General features: G+C 33.4%; 2 protein-coding genes and 1 long non-coding RNA gene across 3 annotated transcripts; 1 reads left to right on the forward strand and 2 right to left on the reverse strand.

The window, feature by feature from the left end:
- Window positions 1–379: 379 nt before the first annotated feature.
- On the forward strand, window positions 380–1,330 carry LOC128675769 (uncharacterized). Its single transcript, XR_008405330.1, has 3 exons — window positions 380–505; window positions 902–949; window positions 1,238–1,330. It is a non-coding gene; the product is annotated as an uncharacterized LOC128675769 (long non-coding RNA).
- A 182-nt stretch (window positions 1,331–1,512) lies between these two features.
- LOC128675766 (serine proteinase stubble-like) lies at window positions 1,513–6,030 on the reverse strand. Its single transcript, XM_053755425.2, has 10 exons — window positions 5,786–6,030; window positions 5,623–5,669; window positions 4,698–4,775; window positions 3,773–4,616; window positions 3,616–3,678; window positions 3,451–3,521; window positions 3,042–3,224; window positions 2,505–2,721; window positions 2,250–2,413; window positions 1,513–1,890 (listed from the first exon to the last, which is right to left on the reverse strand). Exons 1-10 carry the CDS (start codon window positions 5,820–5,822, stop codon window positions 1,612–1,614), a joined length of 1,983 nt encoding a protein of 660 aa, XP_053611400.1. The 5' UTR covers window positions 5,823–6,030; the 3' UTR covers window positions 1,513–1,611.
- A 454-nt stretch (window positions 6,031–6,484) lies between these two features.
- On the reverse strand, window positions 6,485–13,984 carry LOC128675767 (serine protease snake-like). The gene is made up of 10 exons (XM_053755426.2): window positions 13,840–13,984; window positions 13,636–13,682; window positions 12,756–12,803; window positions 12,046–12,172; window positions 9,734–9,796; window positions 9,177–9,274; window positions 8,428–8,610; window positions 7,842–8,061; window positions 7,008–7,171; window positions 6,485–6,697 (listed from the first exon to the last, which is right to left on the reverse strand). Exons 1-10 carry the CDS (start codon window positions 13,880–13,882, stop codon window positions 6,503–6,505), a joined length of 1,188 nt encoding a protein of 395 aa, XP_053611401.1. The 5' UTR covers window positions 13,883–13,984; the 3' UTR covers window positions 6,485–6,502.
- Window positions 13,985–14,157: the final 173 nt, after the last annotated feature.

A 14,157-nucleotide genomic window follows, 5' to 3' on the forward strand; every position in this document is an offset into this window, starting at 1 on the left:
TGCGCATACGACAAATTTAACGTCTCCAGTTAACGAACTTGAGACATTAAATTTGTCGTGTTCGTGCACAAAAATATGCGTTAAACGCCATTTTGTCTAAACGTCAATGTCAAATTTGACAGTGCAACTCACCCTAAGTATCTACCTATGTTTTCTTTTCACATTTTATCAGATGCAATTGGTGCTTTATTATATTTACATGTAAAACTTCAAGGATAACGTGTATTTTGGTCATCATTGTTTAAAATCTTTTTGTAGTAAGACAGTTCCAATTTTATGGAACGAAAAGTAAAAAAAAAACTTCACAAATAAAAAAACTAAATTTCTTATCATGAGAAGGGCAAAAGTTGTATTGTTAAGTCAAAATCTACGACGCTGGTGGAAACCCGCCTTTATTTTTATGAAGACCCTACCATAAAACAAGTTTTACTGGACGGAGTCACTTTTAGTTTGCATTTAAATGCGAGGATGTGTAGTTTTATTGTCATATTTATATTCTGTGCCGGTAGATATATTGTTTTATTTTTTAAAGTAACAAAATAATTTTAGCTTACAGAGTTATTCGGATTTGGCCATTAAGATATCGGGTCAGAATATTAAAATAGTTGATTTTTATAATCACTCACGTTTCATGACAGTAATTAATTCTTCTTTTTGTATTATTTGACTCAAAATTATAATAAACAAGAAATACCCCCAATATAGTGTGTAAAGATTTTTTTAATCTCTCTAATAATGTTGACTCCTTACCAAAAATTCTACCACGCGAATGAAGTCGCGGGATTTCATTATAAACTAGCTGAAGTCCATGCTGGCTAGCTTAAACACAATATATGTAGTTTTGTTGTAAGCATTCGGCAAAATCTCAATCCAATGTTTTTGATTTTCCTTTAATTTGCAGTAGCAGATAAATGTATTTTTGCGAGAAAAAATGCAAGAAATAAAACGGGTAAAGTAATTTTAATGTAAACAAGTTACGATAATCATACTTTTTATTTCTTATAAGGCAAACCACATCATTCTATTGTGATTGAGGTGACTCGTTCAGTTAATTTATTTTCAACAAGTTTGTATTTTCCTCATGAATTTGCAAAGGAAGTAACAAACACAATTTTTTAAATTGCTAAGAATATTTTTACCTTTGTATCACCTGAGAAATAATGATTTCATTACATTAAAATGATAATAATAAAATTGTATGATAATTTAAGCGATTTTTTTCTTTGATTTCTTCCAGCAAACTTTTGAAGTCGAGAATAGATGGACATGGGGTTACTACGAAGAAACTAATATCAGATTTTAAATCTTGGACTAGTCAGGTTGAAACTAGTACTGTAATAAAACAAATCTTCCTAAAAGTATTTCATTTATAATATTATGAACTTCCAAGAAACGGTGCAGGTAAGCTAATCAATCCACTGTTACTGAGACTGTCTCTATCATTTCACATAATGAGTACCTTCAGCGATGAGCAACGATTTGTAATAAGGCAAAGGAATAAAATGTGTTACATAATATCTTATTTTTTTATATTTCATAATCTTAGTAGCAAGTAAATACTGGACAAATACAACTAAATATTTTCAACGATACAAAATATTAGTATAGCACCTAACCCCTGAGTAAAGTTAATTTGGGAAAGTTTTTGTCATCAATAATAATATCAGACGGAGGAGGCTCCACATACGTCCGATTGTGTCCATTCTTCCAGACATTGTCCTCAATCCAGTCGATGAAAGAAGACACTCTTGTGTACACACCGGGAAGGTTCGGATGCGCGCACCCTACTCCGAAGGATATGATTCCTATGACGTAGTGCATGTTGCCTTCCTTCTCTGTGATCTCGTTGGGAAGCGACATCTTCATTTGTAGCGGACCACCGGAGTCCCCCTGAAAGACATTATTTATTCAAGGGATCCAATAGCCATCTAAGCCCCATCCAAAATAGTAGTTGTAAAAAAAAGTTTGAGCGCTTATTGATAAAGTATCTAAACTATCAGATACTTTATCACTAAGATATCTTATAAATAATAAGCTTATAATTTATAACATAGACTACTATATATCGAAATTATAGCATTACAAATTGGGTATATGAAAAAGTTTATGTAAACTTTCAACTGTCAATCAAGTTATTGCAAGCTATTTTACACAATGTGTGCTGTGCTGCTCGTATGGGCTAAACGTATTACTAAACACATACCATTGGATTATCATATACACAATTAACGATCAATTATATAGACCACCTGACATGAATCAACCCCGCCTGCCAGCTTCCCAGCACACAGTTGATGATCTTGAAAGCCTTTCCAGTTTCTGTTGCGGGCGTCATGAAGTAGCACATCGCATTGGTCAGAATCTAACACATTGACTGTAGCTGCCATCAACTCTGGCGAAATGTCACGAGATCCTACGGTTTGAACGTTATTGAATTATTATTTAGTAAGCTATATTTAATTTTATTGCACCAATTTGTCATCAAAATTTAATACACGATTTACCAGATTCTACCACTCCCCAACCAGTCAGAGTGGCTTCATGATCAGGCTCGCCAGTAGAGAAGCTGTTCCACAAGCAGGCAGGCTGAATGAACCTGGTGAACTGTACTGGCTCCTCCAATTCCATCAGAGCTATGTCATAGTACTGCGTTGGAGCATGGTACTGGGGGTGTACTAGAATGTTGCTGATGTTTGCGTCCGTTGGGAATGTAAAAATTGACTGAAATAATAAATAAGCCATATAATATCAAAACCCTCCAAAGGGGACTCACTACTGTCTACATATTGAGATTCTCCCCATGAGAGCTTCTCAAAGGACCGGACTATGTGTACAAATAAATATTTTTTGGCACACCTTGTCAACTAATTTTGTAGATAAAAATAATATTTTTTTTGTCTTATCAATGTTTGAGTCAAATGAAATGGAAATTTACAATGGCTATTTACCATTTAGAAAATTATGCTCTTGCAATCGAAATTTGATAATATAAAATACATATTTGAAAATATTTTTTTGAGTATGCTTAAGAAACATCTTACAGTTCTATCGATTATGTTCTTGTCACCAAGTCTCACGATCTTCGGAACAGGATCAGCTATCGAAGAGTCCTTATCAGAAGCTTTCGCACAGTGAGCAGCGGTCAGCACGAAATTGGCACTGATGAGAGAGCTGCCGCATTTGAACACCCAGGTGCCTACTGCTGCCTTCCAACCTATTGCAGCCTAGATTGAAAAACTTCAGTTACCAGTGTTTTAAATTTACTCATGCTTTCCATTTTTAATATTTGTTTTGATATTTTATTATCATCACCTTCTCAGCCCTTTTCTTTCAACTGCTGAACTAGCCTCTCTTCATTTACGCCAACTTTATCTATCTCCATAGTATTATTTTATATATGATATTAAATGAAACTGATTGTACATTATGTTCTTTTTCCATTTTACTTACCATATGTGGAAATTCCCCAATTTCCGTCTTTCGGCCTCCGACTGCATGATTGACAAACAATTGTCTGGTACCTGCCATAATATAATTAATTGTGTGTGATAATAATTACTTGCGACAATAAATCCTTCTGACCCGGTCAAAAATATTTCACAAAACACAACTTACACAGACGATCCCATTTGCGCTGTTTTATCCTATTTTTGAGTTCCCAAACGTAACCCATACATTCTGAAACAAGTAATGAGTTGAAAAGAATTAATGATTTATTATTTTTTCGAAAATATTAAATAAAAATATAAAATAAATCCAATGTCAATCTTACGTTCTTCGTTGATTCTCCGTCCAGGTGCACTAAAATCAGGTTTCCCTGGCAATGGATCACAGGCATTAGGTGTTTTAGTGGTAGACTCTGTTGGTTTTGGTTCGGTAGTGGTTTCTGTTTTAGGGTCTTCAGTAGAATTTACCAATCTTATTTCACCTAAAGTGTCACTTCCAGTTTTAGTTAGAATTGGTTCTTTGGTTGTAATAGAAATATCACTAGTAGTCATTATTGTAATAGGAACTTGAGTACTAGTTGCTTCTGTTTTTGATGTATTTGAAGGATTAACCATTTTAAGTTCTAATGAGGGTGAAGTTGAAGGAACAGATATTTTAGGTATAAATGAGGTTGTAGTTTCAATTGTAGTTGTTGTGACTATTGGTGTAAACGGTGGATCTATAGTTTTATTTTCTAGTACTTTTTGTGGGTTCGTTGGAATTCTTGTAGGTGTAGTAGTAACTGGATCAATTATACGCGTTTCCGTATTTGTGATAATATTCGAATCGGATTGATTCATTTCTGGTCCAAAAGTATATTTGATTTCTGGTACTGCGACAATAGTAGTTGCTTCTGTTTTTGATGTATTTGAAGGATTTATAATTTTTAATTCTAATGAGGGTGAAGTTGATGGAACAGATATTTTAGATGTAAATGTGGTTGTAGTTTCAGATGTAGTTGATGTGACTATTGTATGAGTTGTTGTAGATGAAGTAGTATCTGGATCAATTATACGTGTTTCCGTATTTGTGAAAATATTTGAATCGAATTGATTTATTTCTGATCCAAAAGTATATTTTATTTCTGGTACTGCGACAACACTCAGTGAATTAGCAGCAGTCAAGTTACTCTGTAAAAATAGAAGGTACGTATAATTAAATGTTGAGTTTAGCGCTTGAGAATTTTGAGATAATAATTTTAAAATTCTTACTCTAATTTCAGGATTTATATCTTCAAAATCAAAATAACCCCATGCCCAGTCCCAGCCATCTTCGAAGTTCAAGTTGTGCTAGAATATAAAGAAGTGTATAAATTAGATAATTAGTTAGATTTTTCGTCCACAGCTAAACATTGTTAAAATGCTACGGTTACTGACTCTAAACATGACAAATAATATATATTTAAAATTATTATTTCGATAGATATTTCGTGTATGCGAAACAATACATAAATGAATCATGAAACAACGTAATAGAATCTTATAATTTTGAATTTTAGATTCTGTATAATTTTATGATCCGATCATAAAATAAATAATATTTACATATATACATGCTTCGTCTACATAATATGATACATAATTTAAATAAAAATGTGGCACTGTATTTTTACTAAAGTGAAATCAGGTTTTCGTAGTCAAACTTCATACCAAGGTCCAAGGGTTAATCAAAGTTGAAACAAAAAAATGGTGCACACTTTTCACATACCATTCAAAGATCAGAGTAAATACCTCAAAACAATATATTCCATTTCAGCCATAGATCAACAAAAAAGTTTAAAAAAAATGGTTTTAGCAAATAATATAAGAATATAAAACAATGATTGTAAAATTTGTACCCGTTGACGACCTCCTTGGCCTAATGGTCATCAAGCAGAACTGCTACACTGGAAGTCCCGGGTTCGATCCCCGGTCAGGTCAACATGGGAAATTATCTTTTTCGGATTAACCTGGGTCTTGGATGTTTATCTATATATGTATATGTCATAGAATATAGTATCGTTGAGTTAGTATCCCATAACACAAGTTTCGAACTTACTTTGGGGCTAACTCAGTCTGTGTGATTTGTTCCTATATATTTAATAATTTAACCTGTATGTTTTTGTAATATGTAAACCAAATAAATAAGAGTACTTACTGTTTTAGATCTAGTGATTTCCCTTGAAAATACTTCATTACCTGCCGCTGTAATAAATAGATTGTGATTCTTAAAATTTTCAGGGAATTAACGATACGATAAACAATAATGAAGAATCAGCAGCTGATAGAAAAGAAAAATTATAATAAAAATAAAGATTTACCAGCACATAATACAAACAATACAATATAACCACACATCCTCACGTGTTTGTAACAAAATACGTATTCACCAAACCACGAGACGAGAAAATTGCTGTTTATAACAACCTGTTTTTAGGTTTAAGCCAATTTCGAATTTAAATGATGTTTTTTAGGTCAATAAAGTCAGACGAACCCCGACAAATTAATAAAATATTCTGCGTTTTTGGTAATTTGATCACATGTTGATCTTTTTTTTATGATGTGCAACGTCTCGCCATGTGGGCATTAGACTGGCTGGTAGTTTTAATGATTGAGACGTATCACGAAGGAGCACGAGATTGTACATTTTAGCTTACATTATAAAAGTTACTCAAGTCCCTCTTTCATCTTCTCATATTCCCGGTTGCATTCAGGGCTGTAACGTCTGAAACCCAAGACGTAAAAACTAAGCCTTTAAATTTGTAATGTTTGGTATTGATTCGAGACTATCCGCCTGCCTGATCAATCTTCTTTGGATTGAGTTTGGAATGCAGTTGTTGCCAGACAAGACGTATAATGCTTTATATAACTTAATCGTCTATTACGAGAATATAAAGTGGTAGTGATCTAAGGCTGGGACCACACGCCCAAAATAATTCGCTTTACTATCATATCATATCCCTATCATAAGAGGGCAATCCATTTTAGCTCTGAAGAGGTGATAATGAAAATACTGTAAATTGAACTTTTAAATACTTTTATTCATTTGACCAAACATTCTCTTCAATCCAATCAATAAAACTAGACACTCTCGTATAAATCCCTGGTAGATTTGGATGTGCACAACCAACTCCGAACGATATTATGCCGATGACGTAACTCATAGTTCCCTCTGCATCAGTGAGGTCGTTTGGCAGCGGCATTTTTATTTGCAGAGGACCACCCGAGTCACCCTGGAAATTAAAGTCATTACATTAAAATTTAACATTATGTAACGTCATGCCTCATATTAGATTCTTTGGTACACGGATGTACAACGCAACAAGACAGAGATAGGATAAAAGACACACAATATATCACTGGCTGCGTGGAAAAAAATACTTTTTATGGTTTGCCCCATGCAAGGCCCTAGAACGCTATATATAAGCAAATTCAGGCAGTAATGGATTGAGACTGGCATACAAGATATATATATTTCAGATTTAAAAATGTGATTATTATTGGCTACTAATAGAGAAAAAAAATATAACATAAAAAGATTACCTGACAGGAATCCACTCCACCGGCCAGTACTCCTGCGCATAGTTGGTGGTCCATGAACCCACGCCAGTTTCTGTTTTGGTTGTTCATCAGTAGTCGATCACAAAAGTCATTTTCTAATATATCGACTGTTATTTCTTGGAGCTCTGGTGAAATTTCGAGGGAACCTACAATGGATGGAAATATATGCCTATCAGACAACTTTCGTGAACGTGTAAAATATAAATATTGATATAAATAACTGAAAAATGTGCTAATGATGCGTTTTAATGGTTTGGATGCTGAAGACCATGCAGTCGACAAGAAGACGTAGAAAATTTTACTTTAGGCTCCGATGCTCAATCGCGGCAATAAGGAAATGGAAAAACGCTATAATGAGAACATATTTGAATTCTGATTTACGTGCTTGTCATAATACAGATAGCATTTCTATTTATTATCTAATATATAGTATAATAAAATTAAGAAAATCAAACATTATTTTTATTGTAATAAAGTTCAAAATTAAGTTGGTAAAGGTTCATAATTAAATAAGTGCGTAAGTTGTTTGGATATTTATTACTCAATTTCGTCGTTACGAATAAATAGCTGGAATAATTTAGACGAGGCGGAGAATTTTCTCGAAATGACATTTGCAGGTTATATATAGATCTCTGTAAAGGGACGGATTGATATCACACAGACAAAATAGACCTTATTTTCTATGGTGCGATCCATTAGTTACTTGAGGTTAATATTGCGACTTTTGGATGGTTTCTGACTGTCTTCTACAAGATCTACAATAATATTTGAGAATCAAATCTCACCAGCGGTTGATAATAATTAATTAATCATTACCAGACTCTATCACTCCCCAACCAGTTCCAACCGCCTGTGTTCCTAGTTCAGTGGTAGATGGCTTGTTCCAAAGGCAAGCAGGCTGAACATATTTTGAGAATGTTACTGCATGGTCCAGTTCTATAAGGGCAATATCGAAGTATTTCTTCGGTGGTTTGTATTGAGGGTGTACTATTATTCTTGTGATCATTGCGTCTATTCTCGGTGGACTATCAGTAGTCTGAAATGAAAAATCTGATTTGTCCAATTCGTTTGTCTGTTATAAAATGTTGTACATTAAATTTCATCAACTTGCGCTTGTCCAAAGTTGAAACTTTTTAGTCTTTAAATTATTCCTGATTCAGTTTCTATGACAATAAGCATAACTTGAAGATGCAACCAGTATATTCTCTCGACGAGAGGCACAGTTATCTTTGTTTTGGAGATCTCTGTGACGACATTGAAAAATAATTTGACTCAATAATCGTTAAATAATATAAGATCGATAGAGTGTAAAAGTTAAATATATAAAAAATACAAAAACAATTTTGCAGTGACTCTAATTGAAATGCACATACGCACAACACAATAAAACCCACATACATACATTTAGATCAATTATATTTTTGTCGCCAATCCGAACAATTTTCGGGACAACATCCGAAATAGTGGTATCGCTTGTAGAGGCTTTTGTACAGTGGGCAGCAGTGAGCACAAATTTTTCGCTGATGAGGGAACTGCCGCATTTGAACACCCATGTACCGACCGCGGCTTTCCATCCTATGGCACCCTGTAATTGAGAAACTCATTGAAACTCGAAATAAATCTCAATCAAAGACATGGCATGATAAATATCAAAACTGTTTTTTGCTGTAACAATTGTGAATAAACTTTACAAAAAGTCAAATTTTAATCTCCTTAATTGCCAATTTGTTTATCAAAATTTCTAACTGTTATCTTTCTACTGGTAACTAAAAATTTTTAACTTCAACAATTTCAGAGTAAGTATGTAAGAGTATTTTACTCTTACATACTTACTCTGAGCTTGGTCTCTAGGGAAAGCGAGGATGAGTTCCTTGCTTGACTAGAAACACTGAGACTATATATTATTATAGAGTTGTTCAAACGTTACCATGGTTTTGCAGGCGTTTTTATAGGCAGAGGTAGCGATTAGGCTACTATCGTATACAAAAAATATTTCATGAACGTTTAGATTATCATAATATGAAGAGATTGTTATTGGAATGTGGCGCAACGGGACCTAAGGATTTCGCCCTACTGTTATATAGACAACAGTGGACTGACTGAGCATATGAAAGTCGTCCTTATTTACAAGTATAAATAGGGGGAAATTACCATATGGGGAAATTCTCCAAGAAGAGTCGCATGACCTCCTACCGCAATAGGATACTCAGATATTTGCGGATTCTCCGATATTTTCGTATACTGTACACCTGAAAACATATTGATTTCTATAACCATGTGTGGAATTCTCCTGGCAATGTCACTCGACCTCCGACCTCTTTCACGGGTGGGATCGAATATCCGTTTCATATTTGCTTATTCAAATTCAAATCATTTATTCAGAAATTAGACCTTCACAGGCACTTCATCAAGTCAATTTTTATATTAAATAGTAATTTCTCACAAACTACAAACTACTGGCATTTCGGAACGACAACTGCTGAGAACAAATGCCGAAAGAAACTTATTTGAACAGTGTTGGTCCCTATCATGTCAGAAAGGCTTACCATTATTGTTTCTTATTCTGAACTTAAAAAGTAATGTTATTATATTTTTATAATGAGGTGACTTCCAATATAAAGAAATTAGCTAGCGGCCCTCGTAGAAATTATCAATTTATTTATTGACGATTATTTTAACCCTACATATTAAAAAAAATTGTGACTTACATATAAAAAACTCATCGATTACTTGTTTGCGTTGCTTTAGTTCCCAAACGTATTCCATACATTCTAAAAGAAAATTATGTTTTATTAAATCCATTATTAATTGAATAACTTGGAACCAACGTCAAGGTGTTTCTCAGAGCGTTTCGACCACTGCGGTCGCGTTGTTATTACAATTTTTAAAATTAACAAATAGAGTAACTAGTTTTACTATCTGACTTTAAAATTATTATTCTGTACTATGGTAATGTCAATTTTATGAATGATCGATTTTGGAAATGATTCCTTCTTTAAGAAAATTGACGGATCGTACGTAAGGACAGCGCGGCCGCAGCTGTTCTACGAAACACCCTTAAGCGATTTGTATTGTGTACTAGCTTTTGCCCGCGGCTTCGCCCGCGTGAATTTCATAGCAAAACCTCAGTATTTTTTTTTTATCGCGTACTTTGTAAGACTGGTAAACATATACGATTCAAATTCGCATTTTTTCTCATCTTTAGTTCCATTTCCTGTTTCCCGCTGCGTGTCTCGTCCAGCAAACTTCCAGCCAATCCCGATTCCTGCTATGTAATGTAAAGTAGATATCCCGTTTCTCACTACGTGTCTCCTTCACATTTCCCGCTCCGACTCCCACTCCCGCTTTCTGCCACGCGTATCGTCTCATTTTCCATGGCGTTTTATGTCCCGGTCTTTTATTAACCACAAACTTAACTTTTTTTGTTTTTACTATTACTGTTATTTACTACAAAAAATAAGTGCGCCAATTTCCAGCTTTTTATCTTGAAAGTTGTATTAGGTCCCATAAAATATTTCACCCTCCTTTTAAAGAGGTTGAAGGTTAATTTTCATAAAAATCTGAAACACATATTCATTAATTTGATGTAAACAATCAAAATGCAAATTTTCAAGTCACTAACTTCAACGGTGTAGAACTTTCATATTTACAGTTTTTCACCCCTTTCACCCCCTTCGGAGTAGAATTTCAAAAAATTCTCTCTTAGTGCTCACCTACATGCCAAATTTCAGCTTCCCGCCCAGCAGTTTCGGTTGTTGGTGTACGTTGTCTAGAGGATAGTTCTAGAGGATAACAGAAGAGGGTGGGCGCAGTATGTTACTAAGTGAAGTCAGTCACTCTTCTGTTATCCTCTCTGACTACCCAAAGGCTGGCTGGAAGAGATTGCTTTGCAACAGGCCCACCATTGGTCCATATGTATGCACAATTGTATTATTTTGTACTAATATTGTTTTTATGGGCAATAAATATATTTTGTATTTTGTTTGGTAGCTTCGGAGATTACCCTCCTCAAACATACAAACTCACAAACGCTTACCTCTTTATAATTAGTATGGATTTGTGAGAGAGACACCGCGTGATTTAGAGATGTAAAAGTTTTAGTGGCGCCATCTAGTGATTTATTTCGGAAGTACAATATATATATATATAATTTTTTGTCTGAGCGAAACCATAGCGCATTTTAAAAGTCTTGGTGGCGCCATCAATCATCTTTATTTCATCTAAATTGATACCTTCCAATTATATGACTTTCATCGACAAAAAAATTGTTTATATTCACCCCTTTCTACAAAATTTTAAAGTAAATCGGCTCATTTTCCGGGATGAAATGTCTATAAGATGTTAATCCGGGATTCCGAGGAATTTTTGATTCATAATTAGTTTTTCAATTATCCTACGGGAACCTGTCTATTTACTGGGATGAAATGTATCTAATTTTCCTACAGGACCTTCCTCATTTTCCGGGATGAAATGTCTATAAGATGTTAACCCGGGATTCTGAGGCATTTTTGATTCATAATTAGTTTTCAATTATCCTACGAGAGCCTGACTATTTACCGGGATGTAATGTATCTAAGATGTTAACCCGGTATATAAGGTACTTACATACCAAATTGCAAGCAAAGCGGTCCAGTAGATTTTGAGTGATGCGCGTTCAGACAGACAGACAGACAGACAGATAAAAATGTTCAAAACTATATTTTCGTCATCTATATCAGTAACTAAGTATATTCCATGAAGAATTTAAAAAATATTATTATATGTATTGATGATTAGTTTCATGATTCAAAATTAATTTATTAACAAATGTGTACATCATAAAGATTACAAATGATTGTGCATTACATATAGTCTAAAGATTTATTTTAAGTATATTTGTACTTGTGAAGTTTACATGGTTTTCAGGGTCTCTATACACAATTTTACGTTATTTATTTTAAACACCACGTTTAATCTTACACTGATTTGTAATTAATCTGAACCCACCCATTGCATAAAATATTTTAAAATAGAATCTTACTTGCTTCACTTATCCTCCTTTCTGGCGTCTTAAAATCTGGTTTTTCTGGTGGCTTATATGTAGGAGAACAGAATTTAGGTGTAGTCATATCTTGGTCATCTATAGTTGTTGGGTTTTCTGTTGTTGTCTGCAAGGAATATTCAATCAGTTTCATTAATAAATTAAGTGCTTCGCTCGCGTGAATTTCATAGCAAAATCTCAGTAATTTTTTTATCGCGTACTCTGAAAGACTGGTAAACATATATGATTCCAATTCGCATTTTTTCTCATCTTTAGTTCAATTTTCTATTTCCCGCTGCGTGTCTCGTCCGTAAACTTATCCAATCCCGCTTCCTGTTATGTAATGTAAAGTAGATATCTCGTACCGTTTTCTATAATATTGTGCCATCATGATTTTTGCAATGTGTCCCGTCCCGTTCCCCACTACGTGTCTCCATCCCATTTCCCGCTCCTACTCCCACTTCCCACATACCAAATTTCAAGCAAATCGGTCCATTAAATTTCGAGTGATGCGCGTTCAGACAGATAGACAGACAGACAGACAAAAATTTCCAAAACTATATTTTCGTCATCTATATCAGTAACTAAGTATATTCCATGAACAATTTAAAAAAATATAGCCAATGTACAATTTGGCCTTTCTTCAATTTTATTATATGTATTGATTTGATTTATATTTATACGAGTAGGTCAACGTGAAAAATACTCACATTTTGCGACTGATTCAAATATCCCCATGACCATCTGTCTTCAGTTTGCTAAAAGTAATAAAAAATGTATCTAATATTTGTTTGTTATTAAAATGTGCTGTTCGACTGATACCTGCTTATGCTTACAGCTTTTACTACCTTCGTTATACATGTACATTTTAATAGTAATAAATTTTAATCAAAATAATAAATTAGTGATTAAAAGCCATCAAATATTTTCAGAAACAAAGTAGGGTATAAAGTAGGGAAACGGACAGATGAAGAAATAATTTGTAGTTAGCCGAATTGATAACATTCTTTTTATGTAGTCGGTTAAAAGTAAATGTGACCGAGACAAGCATCGGTCAATGCCGCCGACGGCAAGCAGGAAAATGATCACTTACATAGATTTTTACAATGTCAGTCTGTTCACTCAAAGAGCAATCTTTAAAAAAATCTTTATTTAAAAGAAAATAACTAAGGAACTGGTTTGATCCGGAATTATGTATACATATTATGAAATATTATCATTATCATATCAATATTATAGAAAAACATGATCTAGATTTTATGTAACTATAACATACTAGCGAATGCACCTGCGTCAATTTCCCACGGGATCAAGATTATTTTTGAAAGGTACCCTATGTCCTTCCCCGTACTTCTAACTATATGTATGCAAAATTTCAAGAAGATTGGTTGAGTAGATTCATCGTGAAGTGGTAACAAACAAACATATTTTCGCATTTATAATATTAGTTAGGATTAAGATAGGATTTTCTTTAAAATCTTCCTCTTTCTGATATACAATTTGTACAATAATGATACGTAACTTAAATAAAAATAAATTCAATTTTAAATAAATATTTTTTAAAAAAATTGAAGAGTCTTAAATACTTACTCTCTTTATCAACTTTATTCCTTTTGGTTGTACATTGGATATTATCACTGTTAATTAATAAATAAAATTTAATCTTTATACAATGTAAATCATCATAAATAGTAGGCAATCGAAAAAGCAATTAATATGCAAAAACAATATTGAATTTTTCAAATGTATTTTAATTAAATAATTTAATAATGATAAAACTAAAATAAAATTTACCGGTGCACGTAAAAATTACTAAAAAAAAATTTTCGCTAAACATTTTTTAAAAGTGTAAAACACACGTCTATCGTCCATTCGCACGGTATATTAAAATAATGTATCTTCAAACTAGTTTTCCATAGAATACAAAAATAGAACTCGAATATCCACTTATATAAATATGTGGCAAGTAATAGGGTGAATTCACATGTACACCGATGTAATGACAATAATATACCATGGTAAATAATGACTTAGGATTCTATTATGCATATTATATACTAGACTAATACCAAATTATAAAGAGAAAAGATTAGTATTTTTTGTTTGTGATGA

Source organism: Plodia interpunctella, chromosome 15 (genome assembly GCF_027563975.2).
Source record: "Plodia interpunctella isolate USDA-ARS_2022_Savannah chromosome 15, ilPloInte3.2, whole genome shotgun sequence".
NCBI classification, from domain to species: Eukaryota; Metazoa; Arthropoda; class Insecta; order Lepidoptera; family Pyralidae; genus Plodia; species Plodia interpunctella.

Coding starts and splice junctions, on each gene's coding strand:
- LOC128675767 (XM_053755426.2), bottom strand. CDS start 13,882: ATGTTTAGCGAAAATTTTTTTTTAGTAATTTTTACGTGCACCG. Junction 13,683..13,839: donor AGTAATTTTTACGTGCACCG/GTAAATTTTATT, acceptor ATTAATTAACAG/TGATAATATCCAATGTACAA. Junction 6,698..7,007: donor GTGGAGTGGATTCCTGTCAG/GTAATCTTTTTA, acceptor TTTAATTTCCAG/GGTGACTCGGGTGGTCCTCT.
- LOC128675766 (XM_053755425.2), bottom strand. CDS start 5,822: ATGTGTGGTTATATTGTATTGTTTGTATTATGTGCTG. Junction 4,776..5,622: donor AAATCACTAGATCTAAAACA/GTAAGTACTCTT, acceptor TTTATATTCTAG/CACAACTTGAACTTCGAAGA. Junction 2,414..2,504: donor TTGGGGAGTGGTAGAATCTG/GTAAATCGTGTA, acceptor TTCAAACCGTAG/GATCTCGTGACATTTCGCCA.